Source organism: Eublepharis macularius, chromosome 1, assembly GCF_028583425.1.
Source record: "Eublepharis macularius isolate TG4126 chromosome 1, MPM_Emac_v1.0, whole genome shotgun sequence".
Classification (NCBI taxonomy): domain Eukaryota; kingdom Metazoa; phylum Chordata; class Lepidosauria; order Squamata; family Eublepharidae; genus Eublepharis; species Eublepharis macularius.
In genome coordinates this window covers 95,318,935-95,340,874 of record NC_072790.1, presented here as the reverse complement: position 1 = coordinate 95,340,874, position 21,940 = coordinate 95,318,935, and the positions used below count along the sequence as shown (strand labels likewise).

At 39.1% G+C, this 21,940-nt stretch overlaps 1 protein-coding gene across 3 annotated transcripts in view; it reads right to left on the bottom strand.

Annotated features, from left to right (window-relative positions):
* Positions 1-8,832: 8,832 nt before the first annotated feature.
* LIN28B (lin-28 homolog B) overlaps positions 8,833-21,940 on the bottom strand; it is a 108,106-nt gene continuing 94,998 nt past the window's right edge. For all 3 annotated transcript variants that reach the window (XM_054991705.1, XM_054991711.1, XM_054991697.1), the window contains exon 4: positions 8,833-9,202. In XM_054991705.1, coding sequence (XP_054847680.1) covers positions 8,833-9,202 — 370 coding nt within the window. The remainder of the gene's footprint in view (positions 9,203-21,940) is intronic.

The following is a 21,940-nucleotide window of genomic DNA, read 5'->3' as shown; positions in this document are numbered from 1 at the left end:
CCACATCGCTCGGGCCTGCATAACTGTCAGGAAAGGAGGCTCTCCGCAGCAGTCTCCTCGCCTCACTCCGCGCTGCCAAAGGCCAGGAGGAAGAGAGTGCCAGCTGAATGAATGCCACACCACAACTGTCATCATGCACACACAAGCAGGCAACAAAGATAAGATCTACACCACGGTTTGTATTGAGGGAACACTGTGTGTCATGGAGGTTGACTCCGGGTCAGCGCTCTCAATTGTCTCCAGGGACACCTACAACCGCCTGTGCTCCAAGGGCAAGAACCAGCCGCTCAAGCCCAGCAGTCTACGCCTGATGGATCTCCAGGGTCGTCGGGTTCCAGTGGTTGGAGCTGGCCGAGTTGTGGTCGGCTACAAGGACTTTCACGGCCTCCTTCCTCTTGTTGTGGTTAAGGGGCACTGCACGAGTTTGGTGGGACTTGATTGGTTCAAGGCGTTGGGCATCCGCGTTACCGGAGTCCAACAAGGCAGCCCATCCATAAGCAAAGCGGCACACAGCAAGTTCCCTGCCAGGCACGTTTCATCAGGGCGCCGCAAAGGGCCGCCCGTCTCCACGCCAGCAGTGAAGACAAGCCATCGGAAGGAGCATCAGGTCCACTCTGCACTCAATTACATCAGCTTAAACTGCCTTGGCCGCTATGGGAGCAGAAACAGAACCGGGACTTTTCTCCGCAATCCACGGCCTCAAGTGGCTCGCAAACTCCCACAAGAGACTGCACCTCCAGAGCAAAGCCAGCAAGGAACACGGGGCTGTCGGCCCCAAAGAACTCTGGAGCGACTGCACCATGCAGGCTCTGGCAGGCTCACCTTTCCCCATTCCCACTCCAGGACTCTGTTGGCATCAAGTAGTTCCACACTAGGGGGGAAGGGGTGTGATGTATTGGTCTCAGGGCCTCTAATGTATTCTGGCTCATCTTCCCCAGCCTATCTGCGAACAACAGGGTATTCCAAACTAAGGGGGGAGGGGTGTTGTGTACTGGGCCGAGCAAGGCCTCTAAAGTAGTTACTGTATTGATTGTAATGCACTATACTGTGTTGAGCTTGAGGTTCAGTCAAGGCTCCCAAAGCCTGCATTCTCATTGGTCCATAATCCCTGCAATATCACTGGTTACTTTCTCATGACAGCAGCCAATCGGTCCTCTATAATAAAGACCAATCAGTGGCCTGTCTACTTCAAACAGTGTATATAGTTTATGCAGATGATGGTATTCTAAAATATGTATTCTCATTGGCTATCAGTTATTCTGGGGGTGGAGCTGCTGTATATATATTGAGGACTTCTGTTCAGTCTGTCAGTGTGTGTTGTGTTCCTGCTAAATAAAGAGCTATTGAATCACCTCGTGTCTGAACCCACTATTTAACACTGGGCAAGGTAGATTTTCCCCTTCAAGATCTCACTACCTTATACAAAAGCAGCTTTCCCAAGCTGCAATTCCCACTCCCATCTTTAAGAGATGAAAGCTATTCAACAGCCTGGAGCTACAGCCCCTATTCACAGTGCATTACTCCCCAAAAGTAATTAATGTGAAAGCAGAGGAGTCAGAGGATGTTAATTTTAGCTTGGCACCCTGCTCCTAGGAATGTTCACTCTGAATTCAGGCCCTTCAAGTTCAGCAAGACTTACCTGCATGGGATTACAGCCCATCTACGAACAGCTCAGCCGTACTCCTTCAAAACCTGCTTCATCCTGGGAATGCCACCTTTTTACTGGCTCCACTTCTGTGATACTGTTTACAACACAAAGAGGGAATAATCTGGCCTTGGGTCTTGATATCTTAAAAATAAATAGGCAGCTATTTATTAGTTATTTATATTCTACCTTTCCCACTGGGACTCAATGCGGATTATGCATGGAGTCTCAATACAATCAATAGATGGGACAACCAATAGCCAATGCAGTAAGATTTGGATTGTAAAAATGTGGAACCTACCAGAAATCTATAAATAGAACAAAGCAAAACTTAAGTATTAACTTGACATTTTTAAAAAGTCTGTTATATGAGCACAATCAAGCTGCACAAACCTGACATCTTACAGCCAGTTGAATTTTAAATTCTTACTTTTCCGTAATTATTGATAACAGTCTGAATGTAAACCTTTTGTAGTTATCAAAACACACAGCCATCTTTGGACATAAATTAGCATGCTTGGGTACATATATTCTCCAAGCAATGAGAAGTTCAGGCCAGCCCTTCCAGAGCTCATTTTGCTTTGGATAGAGAATGCTAGTCTTCAGAGGGTCTTTGTAGTATCTATTTGTAAAAATACCAGTAGAACAGAGGCAAACTGGCAGATCTTTAGAGACCAACACTTTGAGGGGCTCTGAGGTCAACTAGTTCCCTGCTCCTGCCTACATAGCTGTGAGTTCATGGTCACACACCTGCAGGAGTGTTGACACTTTCCCCAGGCTCTGATGGGGCCAGGAATAAGAGAGCTAGGGGGGCACTATTTCCTAAACAGCCAGTATAGTGTAGTGGTTAGAATATCAGTTAGGTTGTGGGAAACACAAATTTGAATCCCCGCTCTTCCAATGGAATCTTGCTGGGTGACTTTGGTCCAGTCATACATTCTCAACCTAACCTACCTCACTGGGTTTTTGTGGGGATAAAATGGAGGTAAGGAGAATGATGTAAGCTGTTTTTGGTCCACATTGAGTAGAAAGGTAGGGTATAAATAAAATAAAGATCAGCTGACACTCAGTAAACATCTACAGACATTAGTTAACTTTTGGGTGTGGTCAAATGCCCCTACTTCATCAGGTGCCTCTTTAAGCATAAGAATAGTGACAGATCTGTTTATGTTTCTTTATGTATTGTCTATTGTCTTTTTCTTTTCAAATAAAAATTAAAAAACTCCTGTAAAATAAAAAAGGAAACCTTTTGTATCTAATGTGAATTCACACAGAGAATCTATCAATATGAATCAAAAGGGTTCAGGCTAACCAGATACTGTCTTTAAAGATAGGCTTTCTACTCCTCACCATGAAAGAAACATAAAAATCACAGAAGTAAATGCCAATATTTTTATTATTTATTTTTCATCACGTAATTCTTTTAAACCTCAATCACAAATTGTTGATTGACAGAAATAAAAAAAAAATAGGCATTAAATGAAAATTTAAAATACAGGATATGTAGAAAGGCAATCAGTGCTTTAGTCCAACAAGATAGATGGTAAATATGTGAAAATGGCCTTCAAAAAACATAGCTCACTGCCTTGTCTTTTAACAGACCCAAACAATTCAAGTGATTTTATTATATCTTGTAAACAAAGTATGAATCAAAATGGACCATGAGGTAATCTATATACTACAGAGGACAGTTTTTAAAAACACTAGATAAAAAGACAATATTCAAGAAGCATAGCTATCAGTGCTCACTTTGGTCTCTGGCTATCGGATTTACTAAAACAACATACACAGATTAAAGTCAGATCCGGTAATACATACTGACCAGTTCACTGTTTTAAAAGTAGTAAATGCAAGAGGTAGTCAAAACCATCATCATGTCCTTCCTTGGTTAATTTGCCATTTTAGTTTTGCAACAATTGTAGCAAATGCCTCAACACATTAAAATGTTCAGCTCAGACTCAGTCTGTTGTGTGGGAACACAGCCCCTTTTCCAACAAGTAGGCTGTGCGCTTGTAGAACAGTTTTAGGCAGCCTGGTTAGCAAGTGTTTCTACTGGAAGGGCACATTGATCAGGGCTACCCCCCAAAATGGAATCTGCTCTCCTGCAATCCTTTTTTGTTTGTGGGATAGTAAATTGTGAGGACCACATTGTGCACCCATACAGGGTTCAGTTTGGCCTATGGGCTACCACTTGCTAACCCCAACATAAACCGCCTTACGGAGTCATTGAACTATATAAGAGTACAAATAAAACTCTATGTCAACATCTCGCTAGTAAGCAGTCATGAAGACACAAATAACACAGTGTATCTTAAAGAGGCTGTTGACAGAAAACAGAACAGTACACATTTAACAAGTCTTTAAAAGGAAGCAAAGACACATAATCAAATTTCATTAAAGACATTCTAGTAAAGTTAAACTCAGTGCATCTGCACACACATCCTTTTCCCAATGACGCTCATACCCATCATAATGCAAGGGGAGAAAAAACACACACACATATATTTTTATGATAAACATTTCTTAGAGATAAATTAATTTAAATTAGCTTTAAAACTTAATGAGATCTTCCCACATTTTTTAATAATTTCTGTTACAAAGGTCGTCACAGAGTAAACACTTTTGTGGGTCTCCATCCATGAAACTATGTACTAGAAGTAACTTTGGGATGGCACTAACACAAATTAATACAGTTTTAAAAAACTGAATAGCCTTTGTTTGGCAAAAGTATCACATTTTTAGAGCTAATTTTAGAGCCCAAACAGCACTACAGTAATTGTCCTGCTGATTTTTCTCTTCCAGAATGATATAAGAGTCGCTATGCAAGTGTGCACATAATAGTCTGCCAGTTCAGTGGCACAACCCCAACAGAGAGTCAGGAGACCAATGAGAGAGAATTCTGATTTACTTTTGGAGGAAAAGAAGATGAGCTCCAATTGTGTTGTAGGGAAAAGATGTACTGGCGGGAGCCCTATTTTAGTGAACTTTTAATGGCTTAGTGTTTGAAGCATTGGTCTAGGGGTGCAGCTCAAATTAATGCTATCCTACCAAACAATATTTTAATAGAAATTCAGGATACTGTTGAGAATAAGGACTGAGGTAGGGTGCATTCCTTAATGTGATGATGAAAGAACAGAAAATTGACTAGATGAATTTTTTTTAAAAGTCATACAAGCCTGTTGCATGCTGCATTATCTATCAAGATTTAAAGATATCAACACTCTCATTGCCGCTCGTTGCAGTATTAGTCTCAAACAGACAGATTCAGTACCACACAAGCAATGCTTACTTGGATTTGTCTGTTTTGAAAGCAAGGAATGAATATTTAAGACACAGCTGTGCAGCAGCCACATGAATCACAGCATTTGGTGTGGCACAGACAACTGAACTCCGTTTGCTTATGAAGTAGTAAAAACACTTCATTAGCTGCAGAGGGGAGGATAATTCTAAGAATACTCCTGAAATTTAGGGGGTGTTCAGGTTGTAACAAGGCTGCTTGTGTTTCCTTCGAGCAGATCACTGGATCCACCTAACAGCGACAAAAATTCAAAACACACATTTGTAATGTTATTGTGATGTAATTAGATAGCATCCTCACATATCAGCTGCATTTCTATGTGGTATGTGTGTATGAACAGTACCCATTTATCTTTAGGCAGAAAAATAAAGCTGGATGTTAAGAAATTGGAGATTCACACCATTTCAAATGAATGCGTCATTTTAAAAACTAAGCTCATGTCTGTAAGGTAGATGGGTACTGTTTACAGAAGAAAAGGTTTTCTCCTGCCAAACGTATGTACCATTGTATCAACAGCCACCATTAAGGCCTGAGCAGCACAAAAGGTGTTGCAGCAACACTGTTGCTTATGTGGTATGAGGTAGTCATTTGCTGTAAACAGAACTTTCTCCCCCCACCCTCCCATGTAAACAACGTGGCTTAGAATGTCCAAAGCAGAGAGGAGCTACCCTGCCCCAGACCTCTGAAAGTCAGTTCTCCTTGTGAATGTCAAGACACAAATGTTCACTGAAGTACAGAAACACCTCTGTACTTTTGTTCTCATGGGAAAGTATAATGTAAAGCATTGTTATTTCTCGCTTATATGTAAACTCAGAGGTAGTTACTATTATCAGCACATAACATGTATATAGCAGTATAAAAGGTTTACATTTGGTTTGGTCTGAGCAAGCAAGTATTCTGTCAAAGAAAAACAACACAAAAGAAAGAATTACATGGCATATTCCCTGAGCAAGGTTCTTTGTCCTGAGAAGGTTATTTTGTAATAGTGACCATCCTCCAATATATAAAAATAAAAACAAACTTTGATAAGTTAGGATTGATAGGCTCTCTCGGAAATTTAGCCTGTGGCTGCTAGAATTACTTTTATTTCAGAATGATTTCTGTCTGGAATTTTAAAGTATGTAAACAAGGGAATGGCCAGGGATTTTTTTTTCATATTCACCATTTCCATCTTATTATAAAAGTCAAGGAACTTTGGTTTACGTTTTCAAAGTGACCTAAGTTTTGCATTGTTGCTGTTTAACCTGGTGATCCTACCTGCTAGAAGGTTAAGCAATGCCACTTTGATTTGTCTACATAACTTAAATAAGTTTACAAGCCTTACATATGGCAAGGAAGTACTCCTCTATACATATATCACATTCAGTATCGTCAAAAAAAAAGCTTTGCTTTGCATTGTAGCACACTAAAACTTCAGTATAAGCCACTGAGAGTTTTCTTCAAACACTGTCATGGGATTCAAGCAAAGTCACATAGGATTTGTGCCTGTTACTGAGGCCATTACACATTTCCTGACACCAGGTGGCAGCAGCAGCAGCACTGGGAGGGGGGACTTCCAGGGTTTGGCCCCTCTTCTCTTTATAACTCCTGTGCAGTTAATGGAGTCACAGTAGGTGTAAGCTTTGATCAGACTTGATTGGCAGGCCATCTAGACAAGACTATATTGCAGTCAGTTGGCACAACAGGGAGAGCATGCTTTGAATGTTCTACCTGAAATCTTTTTTAAAAAGCAAAGTTTTGGAGCTCAAATCTGTTTTTCAAGCACATCATTTAAGGAGGAACTATTTCTGCAGATAAATCATCTGTATCATATTTTAATGGGAATAGGCCATGATCCAAAGAAGTACATTTGACACACAGCTGGAAACTTCTTTGAAAGTCTTTGTAGCACATAATGCTACGGAAAAGGCACTCAACTCTAGAGATATAAAAGAAAAGTGATGTGCCTCCTTGGGAATGGAAACTAATGACGAGAATCCTTCAAAGGAAATTCAGGCAGTGCGCCTTACCCATGTAAAATGAGTTCTTTGGAAACAGACTGTAATCCAAAGAACTCGTTTCTAGTGGGTAGCTGTTGGTCTGCAGTAGAAGAGTGAGATTTGGGTCCAGTAGCACCATAAAGACCAGCTAGATTTCCAGGGCAGGAGCTTTTGAGAGTCAGAGCTTTGAAGAGAGCTTTAAACTGCTTCTGGAGCCAAGTCTTAATCTGGTAATTCACAAAGCTTCAATTAACTGAAATAAAAATTTAATGTAAGGAATAGCCCAAAGCAGTACCTACAGCCCCAAGAGCATTCCAATGCAAAGCCTTTGAGAAATGTGACTCACCGTGCAAAATTCTTAATCTGTAATGCAAATTTAAGACTTCTCATAAATATGTTTTCATAAATATGTTCAATCAGATGCTGTGCATAGTTCTATAATCAACAGCAGAGGGCCCAAGTGAGACAAACCCATACGACTTTCCACAAGAAATCTTTCTTGCACAAATCTTTCTTGGTGAAATCTCCCTTTCATTTCACTAGAGCTGCACAAGGAAGCTTCCTAGTAGATTATATCAGTTAAAGTAAAGGCATGGGCTCACAACCAACGGGATATGCAAGGATACCTGCACTCATAGCAAACACAATTCAGTAGGAAAACCGCTAGCAGGTAGTTTTCCTAATCTTACTATATTTACCACTTGAGAAATCTGAGAAATTTCTGAGAAACACCCTTGTTATACTAGGGTGAAAAAGCCAGTGAATGGACCTGAAAACATAATCTAGTAGTTATGGAATTTGATTGCTGTCCAATCATTTATATAAAATGGCCCAATGGTTGCATATTTTTTGTGAAGGTCAGTGAGAAAACTGAAACGGTCGAGGTCTACTCCTACCAATTCATGTCAAAACAGTAATTTCTTTGGCATCTCCAGTTAAAAAGGATATCAGGTAACAGGTGTTGGGAGAGGCTCTTCTCTGCCAAAAACGCTGGTGGGCGTCTACCAGTCAGAGTAAAGAATACTGATCTAGATGGCCAATAAAGGACTTGGAATAAGGCAGCTTCACACGCTTTTTTTCAATTCTTGTTCTATGTTCATGTCTGAGAAGATGCTGTTGCTGCTGCTACACCTCCATAACACCTCCAGGTTTGCACAAAATACAAAGAATCAAACAGGGTGGTATCTCAATACCACTCTAAAAAATCATTTCAATATATACATTCTCCCTCACAACAGTCACCTAACCTGCATTTAAATCATATTAAGTTAACATAATAATTGAGATACCAGCACAGAAACTACACATTCATTGTCTTTAGGGGAGGGAGGGAGGGGAGCGTCTTTAACTCCTTAAACATTGTAGCAATTCTGAGACATATTTAAACCAAAGCATTACCCTTTTTACAAGAGTGGAAGTAAAAAGTGTTACTGTGCTGGGTAAAGCAGGAGAAGCAATCAACCCTGAACCCTAGCGGGATGACTTAATATCTTTAGTACCATGTTCATGGCAACTTTAAAAAGTGAAATTATTTTGATTCCCATGAAAATAGTAGTTGTTTCCACGCTTTTTCTTGAAGAGTAGAATGATGAAATATCAAAGAAAAACTGTGAATAAGAATCCAAAAATCACTCAAACTATTGCTTTGCAATGGATGATGTATCCAAGGAAACGGAGAGCTGAATGTTTACATTCAAGACGTGCAGTCATACAATGCAAAAATACCCCGCCCCCCAGACATTCAACTCAAATTAAATTTTGCTTGGAGTGTCTGGTCTGCTTTGCTTTTTAAAAAGACCACAGTTCCTCAGCAGTAGTTAAAATTCCAGGTTGTGAAATTATTGTCCTTGTGCTTGAATGAGGTAGGCATCCCAACAGAGTAAGATGAAGAAAGGTTGTGTCAAAGCTCTTTAAGTCTTTTTCCTTTTTTGAACTGATGGCCCTTTTCGGCTCTGTTCTTCAGGTGATGCAGATAACTTACTGGAAGCCGTTTCCTGTGGTGACTTGCTTGAATGTTCTAAGATGTCTGCCCTTCCCTCCTGAGGATATGCTAAAGATGGGTAGCCATAAGCCCCTCCCCCTTCTCTCTGAAATGTTGATGTAGAAGGCTGGGGCTCTGCTTCGTATCTTCCCTGATAACTTGTAGGCTGCTGTGGAACAGTTTTGTGTGGACAGTTTGCCACCATGTGCATGATACTCTGACAGTAATGGCACTTCTTTGGCTGTGGAGGTAGAGTACATTCCTTAGCATGATGATCGAGGCCACCACAATTGTAGCATCTGAAAAATACAGAGATTTTAAAATGGAGCTGCTTATATGAAATCAGTACAGACATGTTGGACATTAAACTTGAAAAGCTGGGAGATTGCTAATGTATTCTGAGAGGTTTCTGAGAATTATTTAAAAATACAGCTTAAAATTCTTTGCTATTCATAGGGTTTTGAATTCTTATAGAGACAAGTTAAAAGAGTTATGGCCATTTATGGGTTGTCAAACATATTCATACAACTGGGTAGCAGAATGAGCTGAACAAGACCTGTGCTTTCAAGTTATTAACCAGGTTTAGAAAGTGATCTCTTTTGCAACTAGGAATGTGTTTAGCTTTCATTCAGCTGAAGTCAGAGAAGCTACTTTCCTGTCCTCTCAAAAGTGGAAAGGAAAAGAACAGGGTACGCACAATGGGACTGCTTAACTGACTTATATTGTCAGTATACACATATAAAAGAGTCAAAATCAAAAAGAGTCCAGTAGCACCTTTAAGACTAACCAACTTTATTGTAGCATAAGCTTTCGAGAATCACAGTTCTCTTCGTCATGCATCTGACGAAGAGAACTGTGATTATTGAAAGCTTATGTTACAATAAAGTTGGTTAGTCTTAAAGGTGCTACTGGACTCTTTTTGATTTTGCTACTACAGACTAACACGGCTAACTCCTCTGGATATAAAAGAGTGGATCTGCAGATGGCAAGTGCATGCGTGTGAACGTATACATACATTTACTGCATGAATGTATCTTAGTTCTGCTTAAAGCCACAATAAACTACGTAACAGCACAACAATTAATATAAAGGTGGTAGAAAATATCCAAAGCCAAACGATTTAAATAAAGCCTTCTTTGTAAGGTATCAGAAATACTAAACAAACAACAGAATATGGTTATGCTATACATGGGTCAGTGAAGTGATCACTGAAGATTATTATCCACTACCAATGGCACATTATAAAGAACAATAAAAAGGAGAGCAAGGAAATTTAGTTCCATAGAAGCTACTGGGGTGGTGATGGAAATAGAAATGACAGAGCAGAAGGAAGAGATCAGCAAAGGGGAACAAAAAACCCAGAGAACTGAGAAAAGGGAATGGTGATCCATGTGCTCACATACAGTACTACTGAAGCAGCTTTGTTATGTTTTGAGAGGAGAAACAAAGTGTTTGGTTATAGGCTTCACATAAAAGGAATGTAGAGATCTTGTGTAAAAATGAAGGTATTTCATCCTTTTCTGGGAATATTTGATATAGTACAAGGGAGAAATCCAAGGCTAGATTTCAGAGGCGAATGGTTCTTTCCAAATGTACTTCTATTTGGATATTTTTCAGCCACCCTCAGTGCAATATTTTCAGTACAACCACCAGTGTTCCTGGAAGTCAGGGGACGCTCAGGAACAGTGTGGGTGTGTGTAACTGGGGGGATTTGCAATGGGAATCATTGCAGAAGCTTGCAGAAGAGATATTTATTTATTTATAATCTACCTTTCTCGTTGAGACTCAAGTATATGTCAACATGATCAGTGTCTGGTGCATTCAATAAACAATGGATTACAGAAAGGTGTGGGGAGGAGTACCTAATCCATCTATTTATACAAGCATACTCTTCTTAATGCAAATAGAGTCCTTCATACTTAAGAGGAATTACATATCATGAGAAGATAGATTTGAATGAAAGTAAAGTAATTCCTTGTTTATGAATTACTGAAAATTATATTGGGGAAATACTCGTGCACAAGAGATACTTCAGGCAAACTGTACTTATAGACTCAATCACGCCACTAGAGGGCGGTATATATCTAAGTAACATTCTGTTCATGTAGTTTTAATGCCTATGGATTCCGTAAAACTGCTGTAATAGGAATATTAATATACGCTGGGGCAATTTAATTACAAACTTATTTAATATTCTACGATTAAAATGTTTGTTAATGTCCACATCCATGATCCATAAGAAAAAAAAATCAAAATTGCTGTCAAATTTGAAATATTTTTTAAAATAAAAAAATAACTTTGTATACAAATGAACCCTCTGATGTTGCAGCCATCCATTTCAGTAGAACTTATGCAGGAAAATTTCTACCTGAATTTTGCCATTACCTGAATTTTGCCATTATTTAATACTATTGCTGTCATTCTGCTACAAAACACTTTAAGGTGCAGTGTGTTGGCAAGAGTTTTCTTTGGCAATCCATTCTCATCACATATGGGTTTACCCTTCCAATCCACAAAGAGGAATAAATGGAAAGTCAATGATTTTAGATTTTTTAATTTTTATCTTACAAAATTTATATCCCATCTTTCTGCCCTCACAAGAGTCAACAAGGCAGCTAACAAATTAAAACCACATTTTAAGTTCATTAAAACTACCCAAGAAAACCATCATTAAAACAGTTAAAACCAGAGCTAAAATACATACATACATACATACATACTCAATACAAATCTCTATTACACAAATCTCTATAATCTCCTTACTTAGCCCAAATGCCCAAAAGTTGTTAATATCAAAAATGTCCTAAGGTCAGTAAGTACAACTAAGTTCAGAATTTTTAAAATCCTACTCCCAATTAACACATTTGTTAAATAAATAACCTCTTTTAAGCAACATACTACATTCACAGTTGTAGATGCTCAAGGGGGACTTTTTCAGGATCACCTAGGCATCATAGGCACAATAGTGGCAATTTGGGGTCACAGGTAGAGGTAGGGTTGCCAGGTGCCTATACCCTCCCAGTGGGAGGGGGGAGGGACCTGGCACTTACTTTGTGTCTTGTGCGTGCACACTCCTGCACTTGTAAAATGATGTTACTTCCAGGAAGTGACATCATCACACCAGCCACAGGCGTGCTCTCACACTTTGCATGGGGTTAACTCTGGCCCCCTTGGGGCCAAAATTGGCCCCAAGGAAGCTCAGGAGCATGCTTGCAGCCAGCATGAAGACATTGCTTCAGGAAGTGATGTAATCCCCCCCCCAGGAGTGCATGCAATGCATGTGTTCCTGGGGTGCCTGCTGGTGGTGGGCGATCTCCACAGGTGGCCCAAAATCTCCCGCTGGTTGCCAGCGACTGGTGGGCAAGAAGGTAAACCACTGGAAGTTTGCCCACCAATGGCAGGCACCTGGGATCCCTAGGTAGGGGCAAAACTGCTGTTGATTATTTCTAACTAGAAATGTTCTGTTACAAAAAGCAGCTTTCATTAAAAGGAAATATCACAATAAAAACATTTTAAATATACTTATTTTTAATTAAAGCTTTTTGTAACAGCAACATTTTAGTTACAAATAATCAGCTTTACCTAGAATGTCTGCAGCTCCAGCTAGTGAGAAAGGACAAACTATAATCCTGCACAATAAGCCTAACTCTACCATCCCGCCCCCGCAAGGAAATAGGACTCCATCAGGGATTTTCAACCTTATTTTGGCCTGCCGGCACCTTTAGAATTCTGACACAGGTTGTGAGGCACAGCCATAAATTGGCTTTTATGGGAGGCAAAGCCAACCACAAAATGTCAGAGAATACAGTAATGGATAATTCTGATATTAAGTCTTCAGCGTTTTAGTCAAAAGTTCTGTTTAATGGGATGCCATTTAAAAGTAACATACTTAAAAATCTCTTCTTACTTACACACAATGTAAGTAGGGCTGCCAATCCCCCAAACAGGATGGGGGAATCCCCCACTCCCAGCCTCTGACCCTGCCACTACTCACCTGGCAGGCAGGGGGAAAGGCCCCGGGAGAACGGGCGCAGGAGGCAAGAAGCCTCCTGGGTCAGCACACAGTGGCCATCCTCCCCATGGGCATGATGACACTAAATTTACCACATTTATGCAAAAGAAAAATGAAAATATGCTTCTTCTCCTGACTACCCCCTTCACATCTGCTTTTATCTACTTCTAACCTGCACTGCTTCTTGTAACAATAACATCTGGCGCTGAAGAGCTGGTCACAGTCGCAGCTCCTTGCACGTGCACCCAAGTAAGAAAGAGATTCTGGACAGATTTTTATTGGCACCTAAATTATTTTTAAAAGTTAGCTCAAAAAGCCCCACCCACTTTCTAAAAATACTTAGTGGGAGCCAGAAAAGGTGCCCTGGAGTGCCATGGCACCCACAGGCTCCAAACTAGGGATCCCTGGGCTGCAGCGCAACAGGAAAATGCGATGTGTTTCTACTGATGTCATATCATGTTCTGCATTATTTTAAAAAACATGTTTAATATTTATGCTTTCTTCAGACGACAGCTCCATTTCAAATTTCCACAATTACTAGCTGTATTATATTGCTTATTAGATGCAACATCTGATTGACTGCACTGACTTACATTGTGTAATTGGCCTTGAGTCTCAGTGAGAAAGATGTATTATAAGTCATGTAAACGGGGCAGGAATGTTCTAAGGAGATGTAGGAAGGGATTTTTGGAAAACTTATTTTTTGCTTTCAAGCAATAAAATAAAGTATGCATTTGCAAAAATCTGCATTAGCTGGACCCAAAGATGTGGCTGAACATGGGCATATTGCAACTATTAGAAACAAACAAGAGGTGTAGAAAAAAATCTGAGAAATAACAGAACCCCCTGTAGTTAGGGGGGTGGTCTTCAGTCAGCATTCCAGATAAAATTCACTTCTAGCCAGTTCCATCAAGAATATGTTCCATCAAGAATATACAGCATCTCAATGCTGTATATTTTTCCTCAGTTGCAGCATTAATATTTAAAGATTATATAGAATTTGCTACCCTTTTCTCTGTCATTTGAGGCAGTTGCCCAGTGAGGACCATAGGACTCTCCCCTTCCTTCGTTTCACTACTTCCAAGAAGTGAGAAATCATCTTAACCATATGGGACAAGGAAATGTTTTTCTTTTTAAAGAACTGAAAAATTAGACCATCTGGGGTGAAACGAAAGAAATTCAGTTGAAGCAATGTAACTCAAGATAGGAATTTTATTATGGCTATCCCTCATCGGTCTACCTTTTAGTGGTAAAGAACATTTCGCTATAATGTTACTTTCATTCCAAGTAAGGAATGAAATCCATTCTGAAAAAGGGGAAAAAAATAACATAACCAGGTATTTATTTTTAAAAAAACATTTCTAACTGAAAGCTTAAATTACATCAGCCTTCTTTCTTGGGTAATACACATCCAGAAACATCGGATTTCACCCCCACCCCACTTGCTCCAAGAGGCAGCAGCCCTGGACAAATCAGTGTAATCACTCATTGTGGTATGCACTGTGTTATCCAACTCAGGGAGCCATTTTGCCTTCCCAACTGAGCAAGAGCCAGCTGTGAGATCCTCCACCTTACTCATGGGGGCCCTATCATCTGTTGCAGAAAAATACATGGAGATACCCTGGACATGATTTACTCACTATTTGCAAATGGAATTTGATGAAATAATTAAAGTATCAGACACTCCTCCCCTTTAAACAGATTTGAGTCTTGCTTGTCATAAATAAGGCAGTCATGAGATTGAAATATTACATTAAATCGCACATGTACCCATTTGCACAAAATAGTGGGAGAAGGATATTTATTCAGGTCTCTCAAAACCTATTTATTTCTTGTCAATCACTATATCATGCTGCTGTTCCAGAATGCTTTCATTCATGGGATTTATGCTTGGGGAAATGGGCAGCCACCTTGAACACACAAATGACACCATAGGCCATCCTTTAAAAAAATTAAGTGGCAGCAGCGAAGGATCAAAAACATGTAAATTCCTTTCATTTGATGTCACAACTGATATATTAATACCTTGAAACATTATGGACACAAAATAATCTATATGACTATGAACGGCATTTGTAACACATTCCAAAAACATCAGTCAGCCCTGCCCTTCAAGGCAGGGGAGGGGGCATGGCAGGGAGTAGGGATCTCAGGTCCCCTGGTGGGGGCAGAGGATCCCCTGCTCCCACCCTCTGCCACCACTCACCTGGACGGTGAGGGAGGGGAGATGGAGAACAGGCCTCCAGGGCACTCTCCCTGGGCCTGTTTGGAGCCTAAATTGGCCCGCTGTGAAGCATGCACATGCTCCCTGGGCAGTGCAATCATGTCAATTCCTGGATTCGTGAAGAGCAAAATGAAGGTGAGTGACAGGTTGCCCCTCCTGTCGGAAAGGTAAGGGGACCTGGCAACCCTAGTGGGGAGAGACAAAGCTTAATTAAATGCTTTGTATTTTATTATAAATATTTTGCAAATGAATTCGTAGAATCTCCTTTGAAACGGATACAGTCCTTTCTACCAACCGTACAGCATTCAAAGCAGACAAAGGGATGGCGGTGTCTGAAAATCTTTCTATAGGTTCAGATGTAAAGGCACATGAAAGCTGTCTTTCAGATAAAAAAGAATTGTTTTTAATGATTTTAAGGACAAAACCAACCATATTTTATTTTAGCTTATTGAATAATTTCTCTGTTCCTAAACTGCGGGTCACGTTGAAGCCCAATTAATGTTTTATCCTACTTTTGTGGGGAAATTCTGAGGAATTTGTTCTGTTTGGGTGAGGAATCTTTTTCTGGGTTGGGTCAGGTGAAAATATAGCACACAAGCAATTGTAAGAATCTGAAATATACTGCCAAGGTTGGACTGCATTTAGCACAGCGATTACACTTATTGTGAGTTTTACATTACCTATGCCCTACATCTTGCAGCAGGAAAGGACTTGAAAATAGTTGGTTCCAATTACTGCTCAGCTGACCTAAGTAACAAGAAAAGCAAGCACAATTGTCTTTTTCATGCTGACCTATGATATGATTTGGATCATTTTATCCAATGGTCGCAGCAAATAGTGCTATTACTTTGCACGGTTTCAGAATCTCATCTGTTGCCAGAAAAACTTTGTATGAAACTCTGCTAGAGATATTTTGTTTTTTACATACGGGTAAGAGGATGAAGGAGCTTTGAGTCACCCACAGTATTTTTGACAACCCCCACCTTTAGAAGTTAACAAACCATATGGCATTTTAGAGAACTACGCACAATTCCCGCAACTGGACCAGTGTTCTAAAATCTTTGATAGATGGTATTTTGTTTAGCAAGTGCAGATGAAAGATTTTAGCCAATGTTTCACAAATGTATAAGAATGAAAAATTAAGAATTTAACTAACTATAGGCAATCTTATACAAACTTTCATGGCAGTAAGCAGTACCATTGTACACAGTGGGGCTTACTTATGACATTATAAACTACACACAAAACTAGGGGGATGGTTTATCAAAGTAAAGTTTTTCCATTTCTAATCCATTAACTCCACAGTGTCTGTTTAAGGAAATCAGTGCCCTGCAAAGCAGAAACCAGAAGCATTTGTCTCTTAATTCTCTTGCAGTAAGCCACCTACTCGTATAATGGTTAGTTCATCAGTGAATGTAACAGAACATATGAAGACCTTTGAATAATTTCAGAGGAAAGGTGGCTAATAAATACTTTAAATAAATAAATAGAAAATGCTATTGTGCATCTATAACAAAACCCCAACATTGCATATAATTAAAGATTATTTTTACAGCTTGATAAACAAGCTTCATTGTGGCCAAAACTGGGATATTAAATTTTTCCATAGTGTGCTCATTTAACATTGGAAATCTCACAAGTAATTTCTTAGATGTGAAAGTAACACATCATGTAAATTTGCCAAGTCCCCCAAGGGCCAAACTTGGGTAGAGAACAGGGGCCTGGGGGGTGGGCGGGCGGGCAGTGGAGTACTTAATTCCCATGTGTGTGTAAAGAATGCATGTGCTTCCACATCACACTAGAAAATGATGATGGTATTGTTTTGAGGCAATTTTTAATTAATTGGGCTTCAACGTGACCCGCAGCCTCTGCATCGCTCTGGAAAATGACATCAAATAAAATCATTTTCCAGCATGATGGGGGAGTGAGTGCGCACAGTTCGCCCTTCTGTGCCTCCCCCCCCCCCCTGCTGGCCAAGTGAGGGGACAGGGTGATGGTGGCAAGCCTAGCATCATGCAAAAACAAAATCAATGTTTGCTATAATTTGAAGGAAAGTTGTTCCTTGAAAATAAATGTATAATATTACTTCCATACTACAAAGACATTTTATTGTAATAACCACATATAACTTGTACTATTCCAAAACAGAAAACAACACAGGAAAGGAATTTTTTTAATGTTTTCTGGACAATACTCAATACTCTTAACAGTAAATTGAAGCTACTTAGACAGAACCCCAAACAAGCATGCAGGGAATTACTATTATAGCCAACACAGAAAACAGAGCAAAGAACAAAAAAAAAGACAATTGCTAAAAAAACCAAAAAAACAAAACAAAGACAACTGCTACCACAGGGTGACTTTGCAACAGTACTTTTTGTCAGTCACCCAAGTTAATAAAACAAGTTTTAAGGGGACAATTGAGGAGGCTCCCAAGAGAGACTGGTGAGCAGGGGACAGAACAATGTGGAAGATGCAGGACCGTATGTTGTATAAAACGTTCAGTTTAGGTTCTTTAATTTCTCCTTTATCTCTATTTTGAAATACTTAAAGAATAAACAAACTTTTACATAAAGATTAAGATGCAAAAAAGGTCATAGAGCAACTGTGTAAGATAGTACTCTCCCCTACTTCAAACAACCAACATTCAGTAGCAAGCAATCTCCCAGTTACTGTAGCCTCCATCTCTGGATTGCTGGGAATTGACAGCAGGAGGTACACTGTCCAGAGATTTCCTGTTATCAGTGTAGGCTGTGAGGCAGACCAGGGGAATGAGCACAAATGTACCCATGTGTCCAGTCAATGACATCCCTAGTTGATGCTGCCCATGTCCCTGGCTGATGATGTCACTTCTGGTGCAATGGCAAAAACACTATGTTTTGGGCCAATTCCTAAAGAATCAGCCCTGATACAACACCATTACTTCCAGGTTGAACTGGAAGTAATGTCATCAGTAGGCACTGTGGAATGCATGAGTAGCAGGGAACCCATCACTCTCACTGGTTGTCAGGGGAGCACTGGCAACCCTACAAATTGGACCAGTCCCACACAGGCCCTTTTACCCACGAGGTACATTAGAAGGTTCTGAGATTTAATTACAAAATAGAAACCTTCTATTAATTATGTTTGCTCTTTATAGTGGAGCTGCATAGCACTCTTAATATTTTTGCTTTATCCTGACAATCTCATCTTATACAATTATATGATCTTCAAAGTTTTGGGGTTTGAATGCTCATGGATCACATTCAGTCTGATCACTTTAGTGTTCATCTCCTGTGAACTGATTGGTTATGAAAAGACTAACTGATGCATCTGATGAAGACAGCTGTGGCTCTCAAAAGCTTATGCTACAATAAAATTGGTTAGTCTTAAAGGTGCTACTGGACTCTTTACTATAAATTAGAATAAAAACATCATATGGTTCTACATATATGTACTAAAATCTTTCCTTTAATTTTTCAGTCTCTATGTGTATTTTACCATAAGATGGAGGTTTTGAAAAGGAATATTAAAATAACCACTGGAACATATACCTTAGCAAATATTATGCAGCCATCTAACAGTTCCTCTGAAAAAAGATGGAGGGTACAAACCCTGAAATTGCTCCCCAAGGATAATAATTATTTTCCTTTCTATGAAACTGTGTCTAGACCACCCATTCTGTCTGCATGGCAACCAGGGTGGATTTGATTTAAATCACATTGATTTAAACCAGGATTTAAATCATTATTTAAATTATAGTTTTCTACATAAAGGATCATTGTTGGTGGTTGCTATAACCTTAATATTTAGAACTCAGATGAAGGTTTAACTTTTAGAACAATAACTTCTCAGGTTAGTTTACCATTGTTTGGTTATTTGTAGTTTTGAGAACACCTAAACCAAGAATATATGATGCTATTGCCTAGATAGGAAAATGACCCGGAATAATCTTACACAAACCTCTGAGAGATTGGGGCCTTAATAAATGAATGAATGGTATTCATTTACATTTTTTTAAAAAAACTACATGAATATATAGTCTCATACTACATAATTAAAAATTAATCCTTATTTCATGATGAAAAACATTTGGGCTATAATGTATCTTAAATAGAAAACTATCTTCAGATAGATTTTCCCTCAAAAAGTATTTTATTTAATAAAATACAATTTGATTTTTTAAAAAATTTATTTTAAACAAAAAAAATTATTTTTTTAAAATGTTGATTTTTATCCACCCTGATAGTAACAATTTCTTTTCCATTCTGTACATTAAACTAAAAGAGGTAAAGGTAGTCCCCTGTGCAAGCACTGAGTCATTACTGACCCATTGGGGGGGATGTCACATCACGACGTTTTCGTGGCAGACTTTTTGTTATGGGGTGGTTTGCCATTGCCTTCCCCAGTCATCTATACTTCTACACAAGAGCCTTGTGGTAAGCTGCAGTACTGCAGCCCAAGCTCTGCTCATGACCCGAGTTCGATCTTGGCAGAAGCCGGGTCCAGGTAGCCGGCTCAAGGCTGACTCAGCTTTCCATCCTTCTGAGGTCAGTAAAATGACTACCCAGTTTCCTGGTGGTAAAGTGTAGATGACTGGGAAAGGCAATGGCAAACCACCCCATAAAAAGTCTGCCAAGAAAACGTCGCAATGCGACATCCCCCATGGGTCAGTAATGACTCGGTGCTTGCACCTTTACCTTTTACCTTACATTAAACTAGTTCAAGAAAGTCAAAGGAGATTTCTTGTGACCTTTAAGTTTAGGACTTAAGTTTTTACCTGTAGCAAGTAAGAAATGCTTGTAATGCAGCTTGTAATAAAGCAGTAGTTGGCTAGCCACTCAGTAAAATATCTCATACTCATAGTGTTTGATGTAAATCTAGTAACCTAACAGATTGTCAAATTTTAAAAAATCCCCTAATAACTTCAAATTGCAGAATCAAAACCCGGTACCCGGTACCACTGATGTGTTCCTAAGTCTCTTGGCTAGACAGAGGTAGATCATATCCATGTCAGTTAAATTTTAAATTCCAAAACTGTATGATACCCTTTGTTAAATAAAATATAAGTAGCCAGTCAATTAACACAAAAATAATCTCAAACAAAACTAACTTTCCATTATATATGACGCTTTCATAATGGCAAGACCCATTCCACTGCTGCAACGACAAACACAGGGGTCCTCTACACCACTTATCTGTCTGGACTCTGGAGTTCAATACTTTTGGGAAGTGGATTTTTTTCTGTTGTCTCACAACATTGTGGTGCATTTGTGTACCTCCAGCTTTTCTCCAATCATTCTTGAAGCTGCTTTACTTCAAAGTTGTGGGAAAGATCACAGCAAAGCCTGGATGGCTGCTGAGTGGATGAGAAAATTTGGATTTTTTCTTACTCTATTTTTGTGGCAGCCATTTTCTCTCTCCCACCATTGTACCAGTTTACCTGAATCCCCAACATTATTTTTTTTAAAAGTCTGTAGCCCACTCTCTTGTGCAGTATAAGAAAAAAGTCACCATGACTTTTTAAAATTCAAAGAAGTATTACTGCAAACTAGGAAAACAGTTCTATACTGGAAATCCAAAAAATGTTCCCAAATATGATAAAAGTCCTTCAACTTCACCAATCCATGAAAAGTTGTCAAATACTGTGGAAAGACTCGTTGAACATTTTCTAGACCGCTATCTAAAATATTGTGTACAATAGCAAACATTAAGAATGTAGATAGGCAATTCAGTTAGACAAAGTGACTTTTGTAGGTGGATATCCATGAGAAAAATACAGATATAAGGATTTGAATAGGAAGTTTGAATTTAAGATGTCCTTGACAGACTATTATGGAGTGTTTGTTTGATTACTGACAGTGGATTGATGGTGTGTATCAAAGATTACCGATATATATGGATAGGAGTATTGATTCTTGGCAGAGGCTTTCATCGATTTTTTTAAGAGATATTGACAAAGATCCTAAAGTGGTTTAAAGAACAAATAAACAACGAAGCTAGTTTCTGTACAAAAAGCGCATTTAGGTAATAAGGTTAGTGAATGCTCGAAAACTTGAGAAATTACTAAAATTTGGAAGAATTCAGAATGTGAGTTTTAAAATAACAACTAATATTGAAGTGTCATGTAAAATATATATAGAAAAATTGAGCCATTATAATAATATTTCAGTACATTAAAGATGAAGTGTTATAGTAAAGGAGAGTAGACAGATTATATGGCTATTTTATATGCAAATACTGAAATAATCAGTTTAATTATTCAGTATTGTTACTGCATACATTACACAATACCTTAATACAAAGGAGGAAAAAAATTAAGACGATTTAAATTAAAAAAATTGACGATAATCTGAATACTATTAGAGAAATAAAAACCATTTTCTTTAATTGGGACTTCAAAAAAGGATGTTTTCTAGTAAAGGCAGAATTAATATTGAATTCAATAATGGCTTCAGGCTAAGGGCTTAAGGACCAGTTTTCTATAGCTGAGGAAAGTTTCAGCATTTTTATTCCAAATAAATTCACATTAAATTGAGAGAGGGCACTGGGTAAAAGGTGTGCATCAACAAAATTGAGGTTTATGGCTATTAGCCAGGGACCAGTTTGCCTCCACCCACATGGTTCAAATGTGGCACAAGGCTTGATTGTTGGGGCTGAGGTGGCTCAGCCAATCCAAATGAGGCAGCAGCAGATGTATCTAGCTGCCCTCTTTCCCTCAGTTGGTATTTGCCATGGAGATCAACCCATCCTTTCTCCCTGAATACATCATGGGATTAATTGGTTGCTAGTTGGGGCCAAGCAGAAATTTTGGGTGTTTCC